The following is a 27,200-nucleotide window of genomic DNA, read 5'->3' on the forward strand; positions in this document are numbered from 1 at the left end:
ATGTAAGAGGAGAGTAACATAATAACAGTAAAGTGTTTATTAAGGATGGATGAAGCAGGACATCCATTCGGTGTGTTCTAATAATAGATATACGAATCATTTTCACTTGTAAACGCTGACAGATGTCAGCTTTATTCAGTTTTACACTGTTTCATATTTTTTGGGATGTTCAGCGGATGTGTTCGGCAGCTTAAGTGGTCTTTAGTTTTGCTACAGAGGGGTGACATATTAAAAGAAAAACCTGAGTTGTGTGGCATTCCCTGATGGGACTGATCCCTTCCGGGATGTCTTTGTCCTCAACCCAAATGAAGTGCTGTAGACTGTTTTTTTCTCTCTCTCAGCGAACATGTCGCTCGGCACCATCCACCATCATTATCAAAGCAACAAATGAAGGGACATAACTTGAAAGAACGGCTGTTTTAACCCAACACCTCACCGAGACTATTTGTGTTGGTTTTCCTTCAACTTTTCATCTGTCTGCAGCGGTTATTGAGAATTATGACTTTTTGTCATTAATATGGTACCCAAACGACATATTTAGTTTAACATTTTTTTAAACCTGTTGGTTCTCCAACAGGGAATAAAGGTTTGAGCTGAAGATTTGGACAATTACAGCTGGAGTGAGGAGGGATGTGGATGTTTTAAAAAAAAGAAGAAGAAGCAGGAATATAAGAATCCATATGAAAAATATTAAGTCTAATTTTTGGCCTCTGCAGGAAGTGTTTCTGGGCTGCTCTCAAAAAGCACTGTTATGCCTGAACTCTGGGTTCATGCAACAATATAGTTTGCTTGTTGAGCGCTTTTGGTCACCATAGTGACAGCAAAAGATGCCCAAGTCTGATGTTTCTGAGACAGATAACTGCATATCCTTCACTAATAATCGGTTACACAACACCAGTAGTAAAGGGTGACAAAGGAGTCTACACAACACAACAAAAGCAAATCAACCAAATACTCTGAGGAAAAATGTATGGAAGCGGTCAGATTAGATTACTACACATCTGTACCCCGCTATTTCTGTTCAGTAATGAATCTTACATAAGCTGCAGAGCTGAACTATTTGACTGATGTCTAAAGGTGATGTGACTCTACTACAGTCTGGCTTATCATCAGGAGAATACTCCCATTCATTCCCATTCAGAATGAAGTGCCCCACCTGTGTTTTCACAGGGCTCTGGAGGCCTGGAGAAAGCTCTCTAAAGTCAGGGGGGGGGAACAGTAGTTCTGCAGCGCAGCCACGCTGCTGCTCACTGGGGCTTTTATCGCAGAGTAATCCCCTACAACAAACAGAATGGCCGGCATGTGCATGTGCAGCTGTCGCTGTCTTAGTGCAAGTGGTGTCATGTTAAATCACAGGAATGGACTGAGCCCCTGAACCATCCGCTGCCCTTCCCTTCACTGGCATCCCACTCACTGTGAGGCTCCAGTACACACAGACAAACACGCATGCATCCTCATACCCCCGAACATAACCCACTTCCCACCAGCATACTTTGCAGCACATGGTACCTCTAAAGTTATTCACTGTAAATAACTTGCTACAAACAACCAGATTATTTACATCTCATACTTTATATTCCAACAATGCCACAGGCAGTATGATACTAATAGGCTGGAACAAAAAGAGAATCCATCTCTTTGAGACTGCCAGTTTTACTCCAATTAATCCGAAAGGTATCTGACTGATCCCTAATACAATCCACCCTGTTAATTTAAAGGCATTTTACACCTCGACTTGGCCAAATATAAACCACAATGAGTATGTTTTCTTTAGGAAGTATGATTCACCTGTATACGCCTGCACAGATCTGTGTGGATGGCTAAGTGGAAACTATGACAAGCCTTTCAGCATCACCTTCTAAATCAGGCTTCCTGCTAGAGGTGTAAATGAAACATAAGCTTTGCTATATTTCTTCTTTTTTTTATATAAATCTGTATCTGACACATCTGTCTTTCCTTTTCCAACCAATTCATACTCTTAATTTCAAACCTTCCTTGTCTATGCCGCCTTCCGTATTCCTCTCTTTGTTTTTCTCTGGCTCCAGTGACCTTCTCTCATGTCAGCGACGGGACAAATTTAGCGGCCTGGTTTCTGGAGCGACCAAATACTCGGACACAACAGAGGGGAATGTGTGCGTGTGTGTGTCTAAATGAAGGTGAGAAAGAGAAGGTCCTGGCCATGCAGATAGAGTTACAGATACAACCTGAAACAACCTGAAGAAAGCAATGGAAAGTAAACAGACTGAGGCTCACTATCATGAAGGCATGCAGATGATGGATACAGGAAGAGAGTGACATCTGCACACGCCTTATATATTCATAAATGAGATTTAAATTCATTAGAACAAAGATTTGTTCGAGGTAAAGAGTGTTTTCCCTCTAGGAAGTACTACTTACTGTATATCAAGGAGGATAAAGACAGAATGTGTTAAGTTATTCTGGGATGTTGAGAAGGAGAGACTGTCACCATGGAAACATGCAGCTCCCCTACCACTCCCTGGGCTGTGCCATTCTAGAGCTGCCAAGGTCTAGATGCCATGTCGCCAGGGGTGTCATACCATTCTTCATCTTCACGTTGTGACGCACTAGATGCCACAGACCAATCAGCGTGCCCTCACTGAATTAGCTGCAGAGTGAGGTGAAGCTTTTTTAGTCTGTTAAAAACATCTGACACAAGGCAAACAGCGTCGCCTAACTATTTTATGCAGTGTTTCAAATGGTTGTGATGTAATTACTTTCATTGGAATTCTAGCACGTTAAATAAAGAAAACTGGGATTTGAGACGGTTTCCACTTCATGATACTTTACAGTACTACTACATATGAAGTATTTATACAAGACCCCATACTTCCACCAAGGGATGAATGAAAAAAGAAAAAAAAACATCTGGAGTTAATTTCACCTCAAATAAAAAAAAAATTGCCAATAAAATCATTACTCATTTAGTCATTTTCCATAATTTAGATAATGGAAGTAATTAATTTGATCAATCTGACTGTGTTGTTAGGACTTCATAGGCCTCATAATCAGCTGTTTTAATCAAACAAAAGGCAAATTCCTCAGATTTAGTTTCTCAAATGGAAGAAAATATCTTCCACTACAGCTGATAAGTTTGGAAGCTTCAAACATTTCTCAGCATGTTACAAAACAAACTTTCACCCATCTGGAAACCCAACAAGGAAGATTAATTCCTAGAGAACGTGTTATTTAGTTTCACTTCAACCATTTAGTATTTAAAAGAAAACTCCCTGTTAATGCACAAGAAGTATTCGAGCTGTACTAAAGGACCCGTGTGAAACAAAACAACCTGTTAACTTTAAATACAAGCCATTCTGTCACCATTTGTATGTGGGTCTCCTTTACTGAACCCTTGTGTGGTGGCAGAGGACAGCTCAACAGGGGGGCTTTCCACAAACTCTAATGGGTATAGGGAAAATACTCTGAGTAATCAGTACCTAAATAACACCATGGGCTTTAGTAGCTGCTTATTTATAAACCAGCTAGATAGCAGTGTCATTCCAGCTGCGAACACAGCGGAGGACGACGTGTCTGCCCCATTTCTCAAGAACGGGGATAGAAATAAGCTGAAGACAAGCAAGCAGCAGAGGAACAGTGAGTAAGCAGAGGAGAGTCGCAGGTGCTGGAGCTCAGTCGAGGAGGGGAAGACATATGACAGCTGGCCTGTCATACAATAACTTATTCTTCAGCAAAACACACACACTTTAGCATGGGATACTGTATATCAACTGACCTTCTAAGGAGCAAATGAACACAAAAAAAAAAAAAACTTTCCAAATCTTTATTGCTCAACAAAACCACATATATTGAATCTGTAACGAATACAAAAAAAACAAACTTGTACCATGTTCGAGCACATTATAATATTAATATCAGTAATTGCCACAATTACAGCTGTTAATATGAACCAGTATCACTAATATATCATATGCCATTTACATGAGGTTGTTTCTGTTACGATGTTTGCTTCTCATAATGCACACTGATAAATACAAGCTTTGCTATTCTTTTAGAGACTTTACATTGTCTAATAGAACTCTGAAACCTGTGCATGCTCTAAACATGTATTACAAGTCATTACTGGTGCTGTAGGCAACAGCTATAAGACAGAAATTCTCTCCACCTGCTGGCAAAAAGATAAAGCGCAAGTGAACTGCGGATCCCACAACTCTAAGGCTTCCCCTACAACGCGCACAGCCAAGACTTTACATGCCTCACGTCACTGAGCACCGTTCATGTGAGAACTACAGAGTGAACTGTATTCGCTTGTGGATGGTCCAGCTGCTCACTCAAAAGAAATAACTTCTCTGTGGTACAATTCAACCTTCAGACAATGCAAACCATTCAAATAAAATCTAATATGTACAAATTTAAGGTCAAAGTCATAACATGGCAGTGTAACGCTTAAACCAAACTCCCCGTAAGTACTTTGCTGTCACTTTCACTTGAGGTACTGTACATTTAGTAACCCAGCTTGTTTCCCATCATATAGTTCTGTACATTAAATGTCACATTAGGAATTGAATACAAGTGCACCTTTTTCTGCGTCACTGAAGGTGGACACAATTAAAACTGAATCATAAATAAATTAAATACTAAACATACATAAAGCGTTCATTTATCCAAAAGTTTGGGATGTAAATTAAACTCTGAAAGACAGTATTTTAACATGGACCAACAGTTATAAGATAACTTACTGCAGGCATAGCTGTCATCGTGGGTTTGGCAATTGTAAATATTGAACACACACACACGCACACGCACACACATCAAATCGCCACCGAGAGAAGAACTGTGGTTAACACATTTTCTGCGTTGCACATTCCTAAGCACGATGAGTTCAATTCTCTGTGTCGAAATACTAGTTAAGAGATACAGGACTTGTGTATTTTACAATACATTCACTTACGCTGGAAGAATACATTTTCTTTTTAAAAGTAAGCATGTGGAAGGAGGCTTTCATAAATCTATAGCTGCGGAAAACAAAGGGCTTAAGACTCTTTTTTTAACAACTCGCTTCAGTCTTGCCTTCATAACTCTGAACCAAAACCCATAAGAAGGTACAAAAAGTGTTTTAAAAACAAACAAAAACCAAAAAAAAAAAAATCAGCTTAGAGGAACTGTCTTGTATTTACAAACCCACACTAAAGTTCTTAATGTCTGTCCAAGTGATTGGAGAAAAAACCCGGGGAAGAAACAAGACTTTCAACGCTGCCTTTGTCACAAATGTAATGCAACAACAAATACAAAAATGCATAGAACCTATAAAAGATAAACAAAAAAACCCAAACACAAGCCTTCATGAGATTGAATAAGAGCTCGCACCAGATGTGCACTCCCGTGTGAACTTTTAATAAATAAATAAATACTTCTGCTTTGTCCCTTATTTAAATTGTGGCGGCACTGCAAACATTTGGCATGAGCAACTCTTGCCCGAGGTTTTACCCAACAATATTTAAAAAGGCTTTGTGAGGCAAAATTCAACCTAGGAACAAAGAGCAAGCTTCACCAAGTGCTATACTTCGTGTATACTTTTGTAGGTTTTCAGGGTTTGTAAGTATCTCGTGTGAGACTTCTATGAGCATGCAGTTTGCACTGTTAAGTGTTTAAGTATGTGTTATATATATTTTTTTGTATTTCTTATTTTTGTTTCAGTCCTCAGAAGGCTGTGTGCTTTTTAAAGGATAAAGATCTTAATAACTTTTTGAATTATTTTTCCACAACCTGGACAAGGGGCCTGGAACTTATGTAGCCTCCTTGCACACGGGAAACATGTAAGCAGGTGAGCTGTGCGTCCGTGTATTATATTTCCATTGCGTGGTCGCACTCGGCAGAGCTTACAAGGCTCCAACAGTGCTTCGGGCCGAACATCTTCAACTTCCATGCCCAGATTTTCCTGACTGTCCCCCTCTGAGAGTTGCTCGTCCTTCCTAAAACTAGAAGGCCGCGGCCCCTTGCCTTTACCCATCGCCATCGTGGGCAGTGGTCGGGAAGCTGTGGAGTGGGAGGGCAGGATGACGGGATCAGAAACGGTCCTGCTGCAGTCTGGGACATCGATGCCTGTGTCACTGTCATCTTCTTCATCATGCGTGGTGAGAGAGCTGCATGCTGGGATGTCGGGGACAGACAGGGAATGAGCAAGTCGAGGGACATCTTTGTACCAGTTTTTTCGAAGAGCCCAGCAGCGAACACAGTACCTCTGGAGAGGTATGTTATATTTCCTGCACTCCGTGCACTGCCATGCATCCTGAGGGACAATGCGGACACAAAGTGAAGTCCTTGTAGTTTTAATCAACAACTACAATAGACTAAGATGCACATTGATACCTGTGTGGAGATCTCTGTATCAGTGTCATCACTCAGACACTGGGAGTCTTCATCCGGCTCTTCCTGCATCTAAACAAATATAGAAGATAACTCAGTAACTGTGTTATCTCAAACTTGATAGCAGTGGACTGATGAGAGGGTTGGTTATGTATTGATTTTGTACTATCTGGTAAGAGCTCTAAAAGCTTAAATACTAACAATCCAGACAGTCATACTCAACAGGGGTCAGAGGGATATAACTCACTTTTGGTCAGGACTTTTTATGGGGGGTGGGGGTGGCTATTCTTGATAGTCAGTTAACACAGACAGTGAGAGTGAGAGACTTATCATCAGCCAGAGAGTGGGATATTCAGCAAATGACCACAGACTTCCTCCTGGGTCGGATGCAGCAAAAAATGCTTTACCTCCAAAAGTAAGACACACTACCTGGTGGGCAACGGAGGCACCGCCAGACAGAGCTTTTAAGAATCAATTCTGTGTGAAAACAGGATGCAGAAATGTGCAAATGGGGCCTTTAGCTTTGGAACTGACAGACACTGGATTGGAGCAGTTGTATGGACAATTCATCACATGTTGAACTATATCTATGAAGAGAACTCAGATAATCTCTTTGCTGGATCACAAACCCATCATTTGAAATCAACAGTACTATCACATGTGATTTCAGGTGGGGATAAAGCCACAAGGACACATTGATGATAAAATCCTAAACAAGAACTTACCTCTCGATCTGCCTTCTCGTCCTTCCCTCCTCCAAAATCGTCTTCAAGAGAACATTCTCCTTCTCCTCTGCTGCCTTCTTCCAGTGCTGCTTCTTTCATCTCCACGCTCACCTGTTCACTCTCACCCTCCGTCAGGAACCAGAGGTCATCTGTGGTGTCCGATACTATGGCCGTGTCCTCCTCCTGTGCAAGAGACAGCTGACAATTCAGTCAGACTACCACCCACCATTTGGCCCCAACTTCTACAAACATATAAAATAAAAGAGTCCGTACTGTGTGAGATATCAATGAAAACAGACAAAGACAAAGTCAAGCACTGAAACAGAGATTTTGAATTCAATGCCAGCAGTTTTTAGAAAAAACTAAAAAACAGTAGAGTCATGAACAGTCAGTTTCTGTTCACTTGCAAAATTAAATCTGAAACAATATTTTGAATCACACAAGGGGTGGCGGCACACGCCAAGATGCTGGTAAACGTAATTCAGCAGAAGAAGTAGTTGTCGAAACCATTAACAAGGTTTAAGGTTATGACAACTAACACAGAGAAAAGAAAGAAGGAACAACTGTGGTGAACGGCCACAAGAGCAAAATGAAGAACATTTCAGCAATTACTTTCGATTTTGGGAAATAGCTGGTAGATCATATCAAATCTGGGACCATGCCAGTCAGTCATGGGAGTTTATCGGTTGCCAGATCAGACCATAAACAGCTGGTTGAGTATTTGTAATTTGCAGAGCAATACTTCACCAGGAAATACGTTTCTTTTATGACGGGATTATGGGTCATAGAGCTCAGGTTATTTCACAACTTCAACAATCAATATGTCCCCATTTATTTTACAAGTACTAACGATATGAGACCGTGCTGCTTAAACAGCAGAGAAGAAGAGCTGCTATGGAAGCCATGATGTACACGCATGCAGGAGATGGACTGAAAATGCGTTTCTTTTTTTGTTTTTTTCCAGGAGCTGCAACAGAAACAGAACAATGTCGAGATGTATTGTGAGGTGGGACGCTGTAGAGCGCCATTGGATGGACAGCTGCCATCAGTGTGTCCTGGCCTTGAGAATAACAATAATAACAATGTTAACCAAATGCATTTGCTGGGCCTCAGCTTTTGTTTCATATGAATATTTTTTGGTTTCCCTGAAGATTCACTGACAAACGCTGAGTTCTCTTACTTGGTTTGTGTGGATGTCAGTGGAACCGTTGCTCCTGCGGCTGTAGTTATTACGAAGATTACCCAGAAACCACCAGGGCAGGCCAGAGAGATCCCATTCATCCAGTGTAACATCCAGTTTGGGGCGTTTGCAGGCTGAGCGTGGTAGGCCTTCTAAAGACTCTGCAGAGTTTTTGAACAATTATTTCCATCCGTTTGTAAGATGTCTGCTTTGAGCACGCAACCAAGTATGTTACAGACTGCTCACCATCGTCTGGCTCCCGGGGTCGTCTCTGGGAGGGTGTCTGCAGGAGAGGCCCATCACCGCTGGCTACCACTCCTGCTTTGACCACACCTCCACACATCTACAGAGGAATGAAGGAAGAAAATTAGATACAGAACCATGACTGATTCCTTGAAGGACTCGCAGCTCCTTTTCAAGATGGCCTCTGGATATGAGGAGATAGTAAAGGAAAGCAAAGGGCTGGGAAACGATGTACTGGCCAGTAGGTTTAGGGTAGCAGAAGTACAGGTTGGAGTACAAAAAAGGGATACTTTTTAGCACCAAAACTGTGACATAGAAAGTGCAGGTGGAAAGAAAGAAACAAAAATGAAAATTAATTTTAAAAAAAAGATTGATCAATGGTCATTACATCTCTAACCACCGCTAGTCTGAATTTGTGGGATTTAATGTTTATTTTAATATATCTTCTAATCCCTCGGAGCAGGAAAAGAAATCAAATATGGCATCCACATCAAAAACATGAAAGATGGTACGATTATAGAGTAAAAGAAAAAATTATTTCTTACTTATCAGTGGAAGATTTATGTATACTGGCCTAAAAAAATGTGAAGGAAATAAGCATGTTCAGGTACCACCTTCTAAAGAAACACAACAGCAAAAGAAAAGTGGATTTTGGAGGGAATGGTAAGAAAGATTTATAGAAACATAGGGATGGGAGAGGAGGTTTAGGGTTATAAGGCCCGTGGCTGATCAGGAGCTGAGATCCTCCAGTTCGGAGCAGAGAAGAGAACTCTGAGACAGACAGAGACAGTGACTCTGCCCCCCCATCCACTGGGTGGAGCTGGTGGCTCAAAACGGTGCTGTAAAGACCACCAGACCAAACCAAGGATGGGGTTGTACAGAGACGGTGCCACTCTGTACAAATGTACACCAACGAAGACAGCAGCCCTTACCTCACCCTCCTCAGTACACACAAGCTGATAGGATCTCGTCTTACTTTTGTTCAATTCAGAGTAAACTGGGCTGTTCCAGGCCACATGATCCTTTTTTTTTTTTTTAAATAAAAAATTAATACAGCATCCTTATTTTAGCAGTTAGCCTGCAAACTTATGTCCACGACTGTTGTGTGTAGCGAGGTGAGAAAAGAGGAGGGTCTCTGTTTCTTCTGAGCACCATGCTTCGGTTTTACCTGACCACGATCCTCCACTCCGCCCTCAACACATTCACGGCCCACAGAAAGATTCTCTGCAGCGTCTGCATTTCAGACAAGACACAGTAACAGACAAAAGACAGCCCCCCTTTTAATTATAGTATTAGACACTATCTTACCGAGGCCCTCATTAGTGGATTTGAAGAACAAGCTTTAAAATTGTGCTCTTCGTGGACTATGGAAATCTCTGCATCCCCAGATGATGCCAAAATTTAAACAATCGCTCACAATGTGTGTTAAAGGAAAGGTGACGTACAATATGAACAAGAATTATAGGCGGAGTATTCCTACAAATCTTCTCTTCAAAGCCCTACAGCAAGGTGTAAATGAAACCACGTCAAAAAAAGCAACTCATTTTCAATGCATCACAAATGTGCAATGTAATGCTGATATAAAATACATTGATATACCGCACATCCTTCGATTATTTTGCCCGATTAAAAGAAATAAAATTAAAAAAAAATCACAATTTCTCTTTTTAAATGTAGACAGAATTTAAACGAATTAACGAAGGAAGCACTTACCAGCACAACCAAGAACAACCAGGTATTTCTTGAGCATTTCATACACTGGGCTGCAAAATGAGAATAGTTTAGAATGATTATTATTATTTTTTTAACCTATTTAACCTAAGCTCACCTCATACATATATGTATCTTTGCACTGATGTTTATGAGCAGGCCTATGTAAGGTGTGAGTGGATACCTTGGGTTTTTAACGGAGAAGCTCTCAACTTCCAGCAGTTCTCCCAAAGGATCGTCCTGGCAGTGAACAATGTGCTGCCTCTGTTTGTCATACAGTTGCTTCCCCATGATGTACTGGCCCAAGTAGTGCATCACCTATACAAACAAAACGATAGAAGGCATTTTTTCCACTGCAAGGTGGAGCTGAACTTGACTTGCAACTATTTCTCTCTATGCCAATTTTCTCAGTTACCAAGACACACAACTTCTGTGCAAGTGCACAACAGTCACTGCACTGTAGAATCTTACCATTAGTTCAATACACATATATATTAGAAATCTTTGAGCCAGGACATGGATAAGAAACATCTGCCCAATGGTTTAGAATCCGTGCACATGGTTTAGCAGAGACTTGAAAACCATGCACAAGGATTTGCAACCTTTCTTTTGAAAGAAAAACACACTTGACCATTTATCAGACAGTTCACCTCTTTGAGTGTGAAGACATCCTCCTGGGCTCCAGCTACACGCAGAATCTGCAGGAGAGGGGCCTTTGGTTGTACCTGAGCAGGCAACAACATACCACTCAGTAAAAGTTAAACTATCTATTTTATTTATATATATGTGTGTGTATTCTCCTCTTGTTTTTTTATTGTACCTGATTACCCTCTCCAGGTAGTGTCCTGCATGAAGAGCTTGAAGCCGGTGGCTGGGCTGACAGGGAGCTCATAGTAAACAAAAAAAAACGAAATCTGGAAAACAGAAGTAACATGCACTATAATCCAGGCTTCAATTTCCCTCTTACAACATAGGCCAACCCTCTATTTCTTGGCTTCGTCACGGTGAATAATACATATTTGATCATAAAAAAACGCCAACGCTTAAATGATAAAACTTGCCAGCCTAATTTGTTTGAGGAACCATGCCACGAGACATCTGTTTGAAGAGAGTCGTTTCACCACTCCGACCTATATTTTCTATTGAAAGCCACGTTTATCGTTTTAAACCAACATCATAGAAAAGGCCGCTTTAGAAACCCAACACTGGAACCGAAGCACACACTTGCGTATAAGTGTTTGACAGACTGTTAAGGTGTCACATCCTGAGATAACTTTAGCTAGTGGCGTATCTCTAGTCATTACTAGCAAACGTGCACGCTAACGTAACGACGAAGCTAACGTTAGCTAGGTACGTAGCTAGCTAAATACTCAACAGTATTCTAATTTAAGGAGCTGGTATTACCTCACTGCTGCTTCATTTTTCCACACGCACTGTTGCCTTAACAGCAAGACCGTACCTTGTAACCACTATAACTTATAAAAATGTTTTTTCAACAATGGCTAACGCTAACATAGGAGTAACAGCTAGTTGAACTTAAAATTCAAATGATCAATATGGCTTCTCAACTTCCGGATACATAGGTGGAATGTGGCGACCCCTACTGTTCAACTTGTGCACTTGCAGCAGCATCACGAGCTTCAGGAAGTATGAAAATATTTTGCAGGTTAGATATAGCCATATTGAGTCCAAGTCCCATACTTCCTTTTTTTTTACCTTTGTTTTAATCACTTGAAATCCTGGAGTATTCCTATACCTTGGCTTTCAGTTGGGATTTTGTGGGTTTATCTTCAGATTTAAAATGTGTCTCAATTTTGTCCTGCTGAATGATGTTTTGTGTTTCATGAAATATAGTTTACTCTGCTTTGGCCAGTTTTTGTGTGTTACTAAGAAAGTTGCAGAGAATGGTGGAGAAACTGCTGGTCCCCGATGCTAACCTTGGCAAGCCTGGCAAGCAAGGTGTTGCCCTGTGTGCTTTATGACTTGTTTATTTGTAGCCCAGGCTGACCACTTACTCAAACTGAGTGTGTTAGAGGAAAGAGTAGCTGGCTAGACAGTTCTGCCACTGTATATATATTTTTGTCTTAACTTTGCCACATGAAAAGAATACTTTTCAAGGATTCAAAGATGTCTTTTTTTCATTATGGGCAAAAACAAACAAAGATAAAGACCCGATGAAAGGATTTATGTGTCCCAGTCATAACAAAAACATCAAAACAAAACTAAACTACCATGTCCTGTTCTGCGGATGATAACTTTGCTAGTCTTTCTACAGTTTACAGAAATGAGGAGAAATAACGATAAAGTGGAGAGAAACACTGGTCTTAAGTTACAACTTGAAATTCCTAAAACTGCTGACAGGGCAAGCACTTTAAGAGTATGTTTTGTTTTGTTTTTTCTTTGGATTTGAATCTGTTCTAAACTGGTGTCCTAGTACATCACTGTATTTGGTGGCATCGAATAACACCTGTTAAAACAGCTGGACCTGTAGTGTTTACTATAAAAGGTGGGGCAATCCCGGCTATCCCAGCTGTCATTGGGCGAAAGACAGGATTCACTCTAGATAGGTCCCAAGTCCATCACAGGGTCAGCACAAAGACAAACAACTATGCATCCTCATGTTTTCTCAAAGGCTCCATTTAGAATCACCAATTAAACCGAAATGAATGTTTTGGGGCTTTTGGGAGGAAGCCGGAGTACCTGTGAAGAACCCACGTGTGTACATGCAAACTCCACACAAAAGTTCTCTATTTGAGATTCGGACCAGGATCCTTCTTTTTGTGAGGCAACAGTGCTAACCACCACAGCATCATGCAGCCCAAGCTGACACCAGTGTCATAAAATATGTTTAAGAATCCTCCTCACAGCAGTCTTAAACAGCTCTATTGAGCTTGCCTTTTTTATGATGTCAAGTTACTGCATTGAAGTACTTCAATGATAAAGTACTTTTACCGGTTAAGCCAACCAAATTGTTGTCTTAATAAACAAGAATTTCTAGTGTTAGCTTCAGCGTTTCCAGAAAAATCCCATCACATACAACAGCGTACTTGGTCCTGCTTAGTCTACACCCCATGTTCTGTGTATAATTATAGGTCAGAGGATTACTTTCCATCAAGCTGGGTCAGTAGTAGTTTCCTTTTTTTTTTTCCAGTTTGTATATTCATACTTAACACATAATTAGCAATCCGAAACAAGACCCTTTCATTTATGTTTTATGCTGAAGTAGCAGTTCACCCCGGATTTTTTTTTTCAGTTTTCCTCATCCACAGCCATGCTGGAATATAGTGAATTGCACACAAACGGGAACACTATGGCTTGAACTGTTCCACTTAATCGATGTCACTTACAGTGTGGAATAACTTCACATGCTGTCGTGATTTATCATTATAAGTCATCGTAAGTATAAACTTAGCTTACAAATACCCCCTCGCTTACTGATCTGACCTTTACTGATGATCAGTGCTCTTTCTGCTTGTATTCCACACTGTATTCACAGTGAAATTTTACCGCATGAAAAACGTATTCATATGATGTGTGAAAGAAAAAACAGGATTTGTAGTTGTTACATGTACAGCTTATAAAGTATCACTTTATGAGCTGAGAGGTTTATCAAGATTAGAACTGAAGAAGCTTTTCGGACGAGAGGTGAAACGTCTTCAAGATCCAGGATGAAGTCCAGTTGACCTCATTCAAGCTCTTAGGATTAACATGACCTGGATTACTGAGAATCTGCATCAACATTCTGTAAGCAGAACAAACCTTTTATCTTTTATTAAGAGTGACAAAATCTTTTCACCCATTTTTGGGACTCAAAGTACTGATGTGTTCCTTTGCACGGTCTCTCCCTCCCACCCCCACTGCTCAGTTCAAATCCACCTGATGCCTTCCCACCCTGTGGGTTTACTACTGGGACGTTGGTGGGCGTGGGGATTTGGAACAAAAAGTGGCAGGAGCTGAGAGGGGCCACAGTATTCCAGAGTATAACAGGTAAAAAGTCTGCAAGAGGCCATGGCGGCAAAACTGTTGCCTATGATGCTCCTGATTCCCTACATCTGTGAAGGAGGTGAAGCGTTTTTTTTTTTTTTTTTTTTTTTTAATCACACAAAGTGAAAGATGTTTGAAGAGGCTTTTGAAATCTTTCCGCTCTTTTCTAAGCTAAATTACTGCATCCGTGTCATCTGTTTTTCTGGTAGCGCTGCTGGAAAAATCGACAGCGTATGACTTCCTGCAGAAAATCAGAGAAAGGCGTGGACTGGAGTGTTTTCCTGGGGGCTGCAGCACAGAGCTCAGGGAAGCTGGAGAGCTGCTTGAAGTGAATGAATATGTAAGTAAGCAAAAGAGTTTCACATTTGCAGTTTATCATCGAATTCCAGCTTCTGTTAGATGTTAGTCATGGAAACCAGACCGTGTCTTGATTATTGTTAAGTTTATCAACTGCTCTATCAGTACTAGTCAATACAAACTATTTGGGGTCAGATTATAATAGATGATAACCCTATAATATTAAGAATTTAAACTCAGGGCTATTCAACTATTCAAAAATAATCCTGCAATTAAAACTGAATAAACATGGCAGGTTTGTGTGATCCACAGCTGTGTAACTAATTATGTTACACAATGTGTTATATAATCATCTTCCTCATCAACAATCAACAAATAAGTCTTCTATGCCTTTAATTTTGGTCAAGGACAAACACACTTCCTTTTGACACAAACTGGACCAACAATGTAACTCATAAATTCATTTCCTTTGTTATTATGAACTGACATTACGCTTTGAACAAGCTTTGGTCAAATTGTTCAACGTTCAACCGTGAAAAATCCAATTCTGCACTCCTAATCTCAAACAGAAATGTTTTAGAATACATTCAAACCGAATTCCCTTCTGGAGTTTTTAAAGACAAGTGTGAATGTCAGTAACGATATACAATGTCAACAGAGAGGGGGTTTCAGTGAAAAGTGGGTCATGTCCCTGTTTGGGCAGCTGGGTTTCTGCACAGAGTGAGATTCTATCCACATGAAACTAAACATCATGAACAAAGGCTACATCCAGAAAGTGGAGTTGAGAGCTGAGAGGAACCCCTCTGTTCAGCAGGGACAAGGTGTAACTTAGTCAGGCTTGTTACTGAGGCGTTTACCATTTCTGTGTTCCTACATACCAAGTTTGCAAAGTCATGGACACTGACTTTGTTACTTTGTGCACCTGCTGCACTCATCAGATGAGCAGCGTGAAAGCCAACAAAGAGTTTGAATGTGACGTTCTTTGATTTCAAGTATTTTCTTTAACCACGAACAGAAACCTCCACTGCAAACCCATGATGTGTGTGGTAATGTGCTGAACTTTTCACTTACAGGAGGAGAGTTCCAGCCTGCTGTACAATGGGGCTGCCGCCAAGAAAGAAATCAACAATGTAAGCTGTATTAGCGTAAAACTGAATTCTAACTTTAACCAAAAAAAAAAGTTGACAAAGAGAACCTTATTTTAAAAAAAACCCTGTGTCTTTTGGCAGAAACCCGAGAAACAACCTGCAAGGGAAGCGGTGGTGGATGAAGGCTCTGGGATGTAGCCAAGCGGGGAGAGCACAAAATAAAAGTGCTGGGTTTCCCAAAAGCATCTGGGTACCGTTTCAACTTTGTTAGCTTGTTCCTCAGTGAAGAAACAACAAATGAATCATCCAAACGCATTCCTGTAATTGTAAACTAACTTTTGACATCCGTGAAATTAACTGGGGGCACCTCTGTGGCTCACCTGGAACAGTGTGGTGTGTGCCCCTTATACCTCAGCCAGCCTAGATTTGAGTTCAATCTACGACCTATTAAGAAGCTTGATTATATGAAGGGCGTTTGTTATATCCTGTTATTATTATCATTCCTCAAAGTATGTTATAGAACAGAGCAAAAAAAAAGAAAAAGTAGGTCCTCAGTTAAGAATGTAAGAATTCCATAACAGGATTAGAAATTTTATTGATAAAAGGTTACATTTGTTCGTAAATTTCAGTTTGCATTTGAAAGTATATTATTTGCTGTGAGTTCAATGCTTAGTCCAGTGTAACAGGTGATAGGATATGAATAAACATTTAAATGATGATTTAGATCATCTTTTTGTCTGTTTTTGTTTTTTATGCTAGACAAAATAAAATAAATGTAACTCATTCAACCAGAAGTGACCCTCACACCACCTCTTTATTATCTTTCTCCTTTCATTGATACAAAGATGTTTTTCAATTGTTGTTCAATTGTCATGCATGTTTTTCTGACTTTAGATAGGAAAATTAATTTACAGAGGAAAGATTTAACATCAGACATTGTCGGTTTTAGAGAAGCTTACAAGCCACTTGCCTACACACTATCCTCTTCAGATCCTCCACAACCAATTTCCATCCCCTTTGTAATGAAATGGTTTGTCTGTTTGAAATGCTGTCTTTTTTAGAGATTTTTCTCATCAAGATGTTGGGACCTGTTTGTCTTGTATGTTGTGTGATTGCTGTGCAGCTTTAGTATTTCAAGCTGTTGGTTTATTGTTAAAAAAAACAAAACAAGAGGTGACTTGCTATAGCTCCCCAAACCTTCTAATTAATCACTCTATTAATGCACAACTTACTTACAGGAGCACAGCCCATACCCCAGCAGTCTGTAGTATTTAATACAAAAAATGATCACCTTTCTCTTTGATATTCCTGTTTATAATTCAAAAGGTGGAACAAAATAAAAAGAAGGAATGCAAACAAAAACCAAACGAACAATGATTTTGATTGTTTGGTGAACAACTACATCTACAGAGAGTTGGAGAGACTGAAAGTAGATGTGTAGTTTTTGTTCCCATATGTCACATGCTGATCACGGGCTTAAAACCACGTCCCTCTTGCATTTCTATTGTCCACACGAGCATGAAAAATAACAGGTAAAAACACATAAATCTGAAGCATTATTTGTTTTGTTTTTGTCGCTAAATTGATCAATAACTTTCTTTATATTCAACCGTTTTTTGCTTGTCATGTCTTAATCTAATGTAATGCGGTAATAACTGTAGGCATGCGAGGGGGTTGAGGGAGCAACTGTTTCTTTAATGTTGCCTTCAAATGTCGACCCTAAACTCAAATTCCAAAAAGTATACTTTTTGAGTGATAAACATGAACTCTCCAATCTAACTACAAAATGTTTTTACAAACAAGAAATCGGCATTGACAATTTTTTTCTTAACAACAAACTTTATCAAAAGTTATTTTGCAGACTAGATAATATACATTAAATATGTTATAACACATTTCAAGCCAACAATAACGTAAACTTTCTCGTGTTTTCATCACTTTACTTAAATTTCGTTCGCTGTCCAACTCTCGCAAACATTCCACATTTCCGACAGCAGGGAAGGCATCATATCGAACGACAGCACAAGCTGTTACGGCTTGACACTTTACTAACTAGAAACAGCGGCGGAGTCGTTCAAAGAAATCTCTTTTCATCATGTAAGTCTCTAAAACTTCTTTCTAAACCTTTCAAAAATCACTTTTAAAAAATGTGTTTCTTCTGGTATCATGGTAAGACGCCAAAAATGACAGAAAAAAAAAACAACGCCCAAAACTTTGCTATTAGCTATCAACAAGTGCTAGTACTTTAGCTCCAAACGTAAACTAGCTAAGCTAATTTAGGCTAGCCGTTGCAATAATACGTTCAAGAGCTTTTCAACTCCGCCTATCGCAAACTATATCATCTTTCCTTTACTGGTTAAGTTGACATTTAACTCAATACATATATGATAATCTTGTCTAACGTCCACAGCTGCGCAGATATGAAATGGTAGACAATGAGCGGTTATGTTAGGTTTGCAACCAATATACCGTTTCCTCCGGATCCGGGTTTTCCATTTGGTTGGCCTTGCATCAACTTAGCTCCATGTTTGTAGGTCAGTACATCCATTATTTCCTTTTAATTAGTACATAATGCTGTTGGAGACCAGTCAGATTTGAGTGATTTTAGGAACTTGAAACAGGAAATGTGCATATGGGTGACTAAGTTTAAAAAAAAAAAAGTCATTGTGGGAAAGAGTTGGTAGCTTAATATTGTGTAATTGACATTGAATTATTTATCTTTATTATCTACAGCTTAATGACTTTCGGTCCCAAATCATAGTTTTACTTAAAACTCAACTGATTCCCGGTTGCCATAATCTTCTGCATCCACATCCACCCTTGCCTGCCACTTTCAGGTCCCGTGCAGCAAACTAAGTACCTCAATGCTCCAAGCTACTGCAGTTCATATCAAACGTGCCCATCAGTGTTGAATTCAGAGGTGCTTGATGACCCCTGATGGTCCTCCACTGGTCACGTTTAACAAGACTACATGACTTTTGTGTGTTATTTGCAAGAAATACCTGAATTGTTTAACAGTGAATGTACTCAGGTTCCTCAGCTGATGTATGTCCAGTTTGACCAACTTTACATTTATGCTGTTAAACTATTTATTTCCCATTGTTTTACAGCGAAACTTGTTGTTATTTATTTAACAAGGCACGTTCTGAGGAGGTTTACAGAGACAAAGGCAGCTTGTATTTTTCATGTGTTGCACATGTGCAATTTTCTGAATTAGGGCATAAAAGCATTCAGATGACATGTTCAGTGCGTACTGTTTGGTTTTATTAAAGGACATGACAGTGTTACTTGTTACAATTAACGTCACTTATCGCCACGCCCACCACACCCATGTCTGTAATACCGTTATCTAATGGTATTTTAGGTATCACACTTTGTTCTCGTTGAAGTTTTGAAGTGGACTTGTGCACACCTCAAATGTATTTATACTATGAAAGTTTCCACGTCCAGGAGAAACAAGGAGAAAGGACACTGATTCCCCCGAGTTTGTTCTTTATACACCATCTCTCTCCGAAGTGGTATGTTTATTGCCGAGGAGCAGGCAGTGCTTTCAAGGCTAAAGCTTAGGAACAAATTTGATTAGCCGATTACATCAAAAACTTTTAACACATAAGTGTGCAAGGAAACTGATGTTAAGCACTGACACAGAAAGTATGCACAAAGCAAGTATGTGGCTCTCTATAAGTATTACTTTTGATGATTATTAATGGAAAAGGAGATGTTTAATGTATATTGCCATTTCGTCTTGAAACACTGAGATGTAATACTTTTATACACTCCTCTTTCTGGCAAGGTTTGTAGTTTACAGTTGAATTGTGGGTCCATTGCTTTGGTTTGCTCACAACACTGGAGGTGGATCCTTGGGAGAAGTTACACTTTTTCGTCCAGTCAAATCACGTGGCCAATCCCATGCCCGTCAATACACACAATATCAAACATCAGGCACGGCCACTGCAGTGTATTAACACATTTCATTTGGCTGAATCTTGCCTGTGTCAGTGTCTAAGTAATTTAGGAGATGATTTGGTTTGTTGATTGTTAAGAGAACCGTTTTTACTGTTGGCTTTATGAAAAATTCATTACCTTAATTGAACACTGCTCTTTTTAACAAGTTGACAAAGATCACGTGATTATCTAAATGTTACAGTGGATCGACCTGCCCTGCTCGAGCTCAGACTAATTTAATCTGTAGTGTGGCTTTTCACAGCTTTGACAGAGGACGTTTTGAATAGGGAAGATTGTATTATTTGTTTACATTTCACTGCTGCATTATAGTGCCTGGTTCATGTATTCAGCAGGTGTTTCCCATAACACGTAAAGTGTTATTGGCCAGAGATTGAGTGTATTCTCTATATTATTTCTTTAGAAAGGGTCGTAGTAATTTAAATATTCTAAAATTCTTACATCAAACTCATCAAGCTCATCCTCCAAACTTCATATCAAACAGGTGCTGCAGTCACAGAGCAGTGCTCTCTCAGGTCAGAGGGTGGCAGTATAACACCAGTGTAAAAATGGTAGGGAAAGCAAGGCTTATTGAACAGGGATTGATTAGGAATATGCTTATTAACTGGGAATACTTATGATATTATTTTGGTAATTGATTACATTAAACAGAAAATCAGAAAAATAAAAACAAAATAGCCGAGCCTATGGTCGGGTCCATCTTTCAGAGTTTTCTTAAATTGTTGAAGAGTAAATCTCAGTAAATAAGAACAGAGCTTCAAACTTGGTAGGTTGTCTAACACAGTGTCTAATTTTCACAGCTTTCTCTTGTCAGATATTTTGCTTACACAAAGAATGGCTTTAAAGCTTCTCTAGAATTTTTTTTTCTGGGCACTTTGGCTCTCCCTACAGTTGTGGGATGTAGCAGCAATGTTAGAAATAACAAATGGCTGTGAGACCTGCACATGACCTAGAATTTGTTGTCATGCTGAAGATATACTGTCAATACTGTGATGACAACTTGTAAGACTTTGACATGAAATTTGTAAAAACTGGTCAACAATTTTACATGAGGAGAGCCTATTTGCACATTAGTCTGAAATGGGACTGAGATGGTTAGATGAGACTTCATCTGTTTGGCAGGGACAATAACAGTAAGGTTTGAACTTCAGTTTCAGTCTCTGCTGAAAAAAACCAACACAGGTGAGCGCGCTGCTGCTGTGTGGTTTATTTCCTGTTGGTCATGACCCAATTCACATTAGGCCTAGTTTCCCGAAAATAGAATTTGTGCATTAACAAACAGTTTCACTACTTTTATTTCCAGTTAAGCATCATCTTGAACTATCCATTTAAAAATGGCCTTTGATAAATCACAACTTTTTTTTTATTCACCTATTGTTGACAACATGTACTTAAGTAAAATGCAGCGAGGTGAAATAAATGCATCTCAGAAGAGTTCAATCACTACGATTTACTCAATTTCAACTTAATGAAACAAAGTAAGGGCAAAATATGGCAGTTAACACTTTGTTTTTCTCCCTACCATCAATAAAATAAACTTTATTTGGCGACTAGTATAAAATTCCCCACGACTCACTTGTGGGAACTTGAATGGTCAAGAGCATAAAAGAATGTTTAATTAGTTTTATTACAGGAATCGCAAAGCAAAGATACAGATGGAGCACAGAATGAATTACCAGTTCAGCTGCAACTAAATTAACTCTGCATTCTGTATTTTTATTGTTTTTAGCTCTGTCCAGCTTTGAAATCCATTCAGATGTAGGGCTGGGCGATAAAACGATAACGAAACATCGTCGATATACTTTTCGATAGATTACATTCGTCCATCTTTTGACAGCCAATACGAATAGCCAGTGACAACGAGAGTTGCTCCGCGCTGAACCAATCACGTGGCTGGAATAGAGCAATGCCAGCAGCTAGTCGTGGCGTGTTTGCTTGATATTGACTGATATAAAAAAATATATATATCGTGATATGACTTTTTCCAATATCGCCCAGCCCTATTCGGATGTATTCCTGTCCTGTGTCTTGCACGTGCACATTTTATTTCACAAGGTTTTTCTCACTTGTGCGTCCCAAAAGTCAGAGTACCAAACACAGAGTTTCAAACTCATTTCTAGTGTTGCTTTAAAGCCTTGATTATTCAGCAGATTTTGGGGCATCCCATTGATCGACAAATGTCACAATTAAGTTGTTTTCAGTTTAAAATATAAGAAGCTAAGAAAAGTAAAAACAATTCAACTAAAACGTGTTTCCTGAGTGTCATCTTTGGAGACGGAGCAAAATAAAGTGAAATGGCAAAATGACCTTCTATACAAAACCTGCACAGACAGTTTCCCTCCACAGAGTAATCACGTTACAGTTTATTTAACCGTTTGATGTCATTTGTAAATTATGTGCATGATGAGCCGTTCAGCTGGTCCATTCAGAATCCTTGAACTGTTCTGTTTTAGTTTGCTTTGTAATAACAACTGTTTATCTTAAAAGTGTTTCACTCTGTGCGAAAGAAAGAAAGAAAGAAACACCCTCTAACGTCTCTTTTTTTTAGTCTGCAGTGGGTATTCAGGCCTGCGTCAGTGACTCTGCTGTGATGTAAATGTAACTCTGGGCACACGCTGAGCCCAAGTGGAAATATCCTTCTTTTTTTTCTTTTCTCAACACACGTTTTCCAACTGTAGCATCTCAAATGGAGGTTTTGAAGCTGACGGCACCAACAAAAGAATAGACGGAGACATAATGGATTACTTTGACCAGACTGCACAGCCACCTCACTCAGTCATGCTATGCACAGCTCACATAAAAATTATATATTAGTTCGCAGGCAGTCGTACTTATGAGATACTTTGATCCACCAGAGCCTGTAGAGTAGTGAAACGGCTTATCTTCTTGTTAATAATTAAGGCTTGTTCCTGGAACGGATTTAATTGGTCCTGAAAGTAATTCGAGTTCTAGTTCTAGTTCTAGTCTATTTATCCACTCAGTACACTGAGGGTAAACATGGCACTACAGGCAATTGTAACGTATTTGCACAACTGTTGATGCAGAAACTGTTTATTAGTGAAGTGAAAAATGCTTTTAACATTTTAAGTGAGAGGCTTAGCTTTACGTTTCATTTTTATCATTTCGTCAGGTCATCCCAGGGTCCAGAAGGTTCTGGCGCACCGTCAGGCAACCGTCGTCTGCAGCAGACACAGGCCCAGGTGGATGAGGTGAGGTATATTTTTGGATTTCTCTTCAACAGTGAATCCAAATCTGTTTTTTGAATGGTCCCAGTGTTTTGGTTTTTTTTTTATCTCCAGAGGGAATACAGTAATACTTGGATTTTTGTTTATGTCTTTTAAACAAAGCCCCCCACATAACCTCAACACAGCTTCATGCGGAAGTCAACCAAGATGCTTTTTTGAATGTTCACTCCTCTGAAAGGGCATTTCAGATTTCATACTCTTCCTGATGTAAATCATTCCTGCCTCTTAGCAGCAGCCCCTCCCCATCCCTACCTTCCCTCCCCTCCCATCTTTATTCGCTCTTGTGCAGAAACTTGCATAACCCTTGGCAGCCGTTACATGATTCACCAGATGGAATCAGTTGCTCTCTAATGCTCTGCCCCTCCACATGTCGGTTCATATGCCAAAGAACGTTCAGTGGAAGCCATTTCTTCAGTTATAAGAAACTAGTCAGAACTGTGTCACTAAAGACTTAAGGTAAAAAGGCTGCCAAGTCACACTCATAATCCCCATTACTGCTCTCTCTCTCTCTCTCTCTCTGCACCTCCCCCTTGAGGGTTGCCCCTCCCATATAGAACCATACCCTCAGTGTGTCACAGTCTCCCATTGGCTGCCAGAAAATTATGTAATCACCATCTCCATGGTTATGTAAGACCCACATGGGCCTAAAGACTCCTCCATCGTGCTGCTCGGTTTGAGAGGGGGGGGCAGTCAGGGGGTTTGTGGATCAGTGGAACACATGGGTTATGTGTAGTCTATAACACTGTCTACGCACATGTATGTTTGTTTGGTTCTTGGTGAACTAAAAGTCTGTGGATGATTTATTTTGAGGATGTGATCTCCTGATTGGTTGAGGTGTTGGGTAACATTGCTTGAGGCCATTTCACATTTGAAGTTGTTATGTCATCATGTCATAATAATGATTCACTTGCACATTCTTGAACTTGGCTTTAACTCTTTATTATTTTCTTAAAACAAGACAAAATACAAATAAGCATACGAGTATAACTGTACAAGAATAAAGTCATGGTAGAGCAGGTATTTCTTTTTCATATATTTGTTTGTTGATGCGTTTGCTTGTGTTGTTTGTCTGAGTAGGTTGTGGACATTATGCGCGTTAATGTGGACAAAGTGCTGGAGCGTGATCAGAAACTGTCTGAACTGGATGACAGAGCAGACGCACTTCAGGCTGGAGCCTCCCAGTTCGAGACCAGTGCTGCCAAGCTGAAAAGGAAGTACTGGTGGAAGAACTGTAAGGTAATTTATCAAAGCTTTGTCTGAAGCTGACAGACCGTTCCCTGCTGATGATCATAATTTGAACTGATCTCGACTAGACTGGTTCCACTGGGAGATAGATTACCCTGACTACACAACCTAAAGATTAATGTTAAGCACAAAGTGTACGTCTTACCAATAATCAGTTTTGTTTAAATAAATACGGACTTTCTCTCCCTTTTATCCCTTTCAGATGTGGGCCATACTGATAGCAGTTATAGTGATCATCATCGCCATCATTATTAGTGAGTATCAAGCCTGTGGTCAGAGGAGCAGATGTGTTGCAGTTTGTGTAGATTCAGATGATCTAAAGGAGTTTTTCATTCAGTTTCACCTTACAGCTCTTTAGAGGAGTGCAATCCTAATCAGTGCTGTGCAGCACATAATGGTGCTTCAGACTTTTTATTTTGTTAAGCAAAGGTGGAGCTTTTAGTTGCTTCCTTTTGAATGATGACTTTTTGTACCCTCAGATTGTGAAACACATCTCATATGTCCATGTCCTAAGAATCTGATGTATTTCTGGCCCCGTGTGGAGACACATTTTCCACACCCTATGCAACAGTTCTGCCTATAGGCTGTGTTTGGCAACTATTTCTATAAGGCGCAGCTTTCTACAATAATTAGGTTATTTGTTACTTGTGAGCGGCTTATGTATCAGCCCTGTACTGCAGGGCTGAGACTGAGCTGCCGTCTCCCATGCTGTTAGGTAAAGTCGATCAATCTATTTGCTTTTTGTCCTGCTGTTGTTTGTTGTCACTTTCATTTGTTGTTTATTTGATGTGGACAGATGCCTTTAATATAAACAGCTGAAGAATAATAATCCAGCACAACACATCACAGCATTTATAGCTGCTGTTAATCTCTAATACCCATCCAGTTATGATCTATAAACACGTGTTTCTGCAAAGGAAAAGTGAGCCGTAGCCACAGCCCCAACCACAGCATCCTCAGTGCAAATTGACTCGAGCTGATAAAAAGTCCTTTGTGGAGTTATTTAACGTGCGTCGGAATGCTGCTTAAACACATTACACTCACAACCCAGATCTTAATAAATGCTGGCAAGTTTTTTTTTTTTAGTTTTTTTTTTCTCAACCAGTGTCAAAGGAGCTTTACTTGAACAATTTTCACTCTTGATGCCTAAATCCAGTGTTTTTACTGCATTCACAGTTTGGAGCTGCTCGTAAAATCGCAGCAGGACGAGGAGGAGTGGAGGCAAAGATGATGATAAAGAGGAGTGGGACGACCTGCATTCTTCATCAGAGGAAATCGCATTAATTGTGTCCGCTGACCTTCACATTATTCACCTCTGCAGGGGTCTTCATTCTGTGTCCTGGATTGCCTCGTATATGTCTGTGTGTGTGTGTGTGTTGCGCACATGTCACGATATTACAGTTTTCCCCCCGTGTTAATACATCATACCGGTCACCACAACACATGCATAAGAACGCCATGCCAGATACCAAAGAAAACTGAAATATACACCCATTCATCTGTTGATATGATGTAAAACTTGAGTCCATAAAACGAGTCATTATTAATCGACTCTGTGACACAGCACACACACACGGTCACTCCAACCTCAAGACAAGACGTGAAGAATATTGTAAACTGTCCTCAACTTGTATTTACTTTATTATATTTTATTAGTAGCCTCTGGTGTTGTGTGTCAGGCTAAGAAATGTGCCTTTGAGGATGTTCTGAGTTAGCTTGTTAGAGATGCCCCCTTTCCAGCTCATAGACTTATTTGCTACGTAACACCAGTATAATTTGATATTTTTCTCATTTGAGATTAGCTCTGTTTTGTGAATGGTTACAGTTGATTAATGAATGGCAGGATACATAGGTTCAATGTATTATTTTTACACACGGTTAAGTGCTAATTGTGTTCTTTGTAGAAGACATTACGACTAGGATTGAATATAGAGGAATTTTACATAAACTAGTCAGACTAGTAAGATTAAATTGAACCATCTGATCATAACAGCCCTTTTTCATCCTCTTCTTGGGTAGCAGCTCCTACGCTGTAAAGCAAGTATGAGTTTGTGCTTAGATAAGTGCCTGTATGCCAAGACCAAACAGCCTCGCAGCCTAAAAAAAGAACTTACCTTAAAATGGAAAAAAAACAAAGTGCTAATATTAAAAGGAGGTGAATTGTATCCATTCAGTTCTCTCAAGGATGTCAAAAAAAGATTGCTTTTGTGAAATGTTCAAGCACAACAGCATAAGTAAAGGTAGTTTCAGGCAGAATAGGTTTCTCCAATGGAGAACAGCCAAAAATACAGCCATACTTTTATTGACCATGTGTGCCAGCCAGGGAAATAGTGCCTTCAGTGCTCCGGTTTGATGAAACGAATGCTGTGCTCCTTCCATTAATCAGCTCAACTTAACCTTTAATAGTCTTTTCTCTGAAGTCACTCTGGCATTTCTTCCATCTGATTAATGTAAGATACTTTTCACGTGTGATATTTCAGTTTTAATGTATGATAGCTTTTATTTGCAGCCTGTTAAATGAAAGCATAACCTTTTCCTGCTGCAGACTTTAGTAATTTGGTGGTGCTCAGCTTTCTGCTGCTTAACCTTGTAGATGAACGTGGAGTTAAAACGTTAGGCTTCGACATTGTGATATATGCCACACCAACACTGGATTTGGGTTGTTTTTTGTTTTGTTTGATAATTTCTCTTATGTTGATGTTTTTCAGGCTCTTAAAGCATCTTGCGGCCATTTGTGACTTGTCCATCGTGGTGTATTCATAATACACAGACATGAATGCTGACAAATATGGGCTCTGTAGGTTTTTTTCTTCTTTTTTTTTTAAGTTTATTGACATACAGCCTTTAAGGAGACTTGTAGGTGAATGGAATGCTTTTACAGACCGTACTTGTATCACATACAGTAGGCTGTGACTTAAACTGTCATCTTCCTTTTTACTCTGACATTTTAGACTCAATGACTTCCCAAGACTCGCTCATGCTTACTGGGAATGTGTGTTGAACAAAGTGCAATTGTACTCTGTGGCTCTAATGGCCTGTTGCTTGAATAAAACATTAAATTTAATGCAGAAAACTTGGAAGAAATGGTGGTGATCTATTGTTTTGTGTTTTTGTTATTCTCTAGAAAGATGCATAATGTGAGGGCATTGACCCACCAGTAATCGAATTAATTAAATGA

At 39.7% G+C, this 27,200-nt stretch overlaps 2 protein-coding genes across 4 annotated transcripts; one reads left to right on the forward strand and one right to left on the reverse strand.

Moving 5' to 3' along the window:
- Positions 1 to 3,796: 3,796 nt before the first annotated feature.
- Positions 3,797 to 11,754, reverse strand: mdm4 (MDM4 regulator of p53). Of its 3 annotated transcripts, none has more exons than XM_072382467.1 (11): positions 11,605 to 11,754; positions 11,021 to 11,114; positions 10,851 to 10,925; positions 10,385 to 10,518; positions 10,204 to 10,253; positions 9,659 to 9,723; positions 8,494 to 8,590; positions 8,248 to 8,408; positions 7,068 to 7,250; positions 6,346 to 6,414; positions 3,797 to 6,265 (listed from the first exon to the last, which is right to left on the reverse strand). In XM_072382467.1, exons 2-11 carry the CDS (start codon positions 11,090 to 11,092, stop codon positions 5,696 to 5,698), a joined length of 1,476 nt encoding a protein of 491 aa, XP_072238568.1. In that variant the 5' UTR covers positions 11,093 to 11,114; positions 11,605 to 11,754; the 3' UTR covers positions 3,797 to 5,695. The 3 variants fall into 3 exon arrangements, with proteins under 3 accessions (XP_072238568.1, XP_072238567.1, XP_072238569.1); XM_072382466.1 differs by having other exon boundaries at positions 7,068 to 7,265; positions 11,605 to 11,753; XM_072382468.1 differs by lacking the exons at positions 9,659 to 9,723; positions 11,021 to 11,114; positions 11,605 to 11,754 and having other exon boundaries at positions 7,068 to 7,265.
- A 5,796-nt stretch (positions 11,755 to 17,550) lies between these two features.
- On the forward strand, positions 17,551 to 27,106 carry vamp3 (vesicle-associated membrane protein 3 (cellubrevin)). The gene is made up of 5 exons (XM_072382469.1): positions 17,551 to 17,666; positions 22,663 to 22,741; positions 23,855 to 24,013; positions 24,225 to 24,276; positions 25,199 to 27,106. Coding segments are annotated over exons 1-5 (309 nt in total). The 5' UTR covers positions 17,551 to 17,664; the 3' UTR covers positions 25,216 to 27,106.
- The last annotated feature ends 94 nt before the right edge of the window (positions 27,107 to 27,200 follow it).

This window comes from Leuresthes tenuis, unplaced genomic scaffold (assembly GCF_036924035.1).
Source record: "Leuresthes tenuis unplaced genomic scaffold, fLeuTen1.0.hap1 SCAF_3, whole genome shotgun sequence".
NCBI lineage: Eukaryota > Metazoa > Chordata > Actinopteri > Atheriniformes > Atherinopsidae > Leuresthes > Leuresthes tenuis.

Coding starts and splice junctions, on each gene's coding strand:
- mdm4 (XM_072382466.1), bottom strand. CDS start 11,092: ATGAGCTCCCTGTCAGCCCAGCCACCGGCTTCAAGCTCTTCATGCAGG. Junction 10,254..10,384: donor TTCTCCGTTAAAAACCCAAG/GTATCCACTCAC, acceptor CTCATTTTGCAG/CCCAGTGTATGAAATGCTCA. Junction 7,266..8,247: donor CTGACATCCACACAAACCAA/GTAAGAGAACTC, acceptor CTGAATTGTCAG/CTGTCTCTTGCACAGGAGGA.
- vamp3 (XM_072382469.1), top strand. Junction 22,742..23,854: donor CACAGGCCCAGGTGGATGAG/GTGAGGTATATT, acceptor TTGTCTGAGTAG/GTTGTGGACATTATGCGCGT. Junction 24,014..24,224: donor ACTGGTGGAAGAACTGTAAG/GTAATTTATCAA, acceptor TATCCCTTTCAG/ATGTGGGCCATACTGATAGC.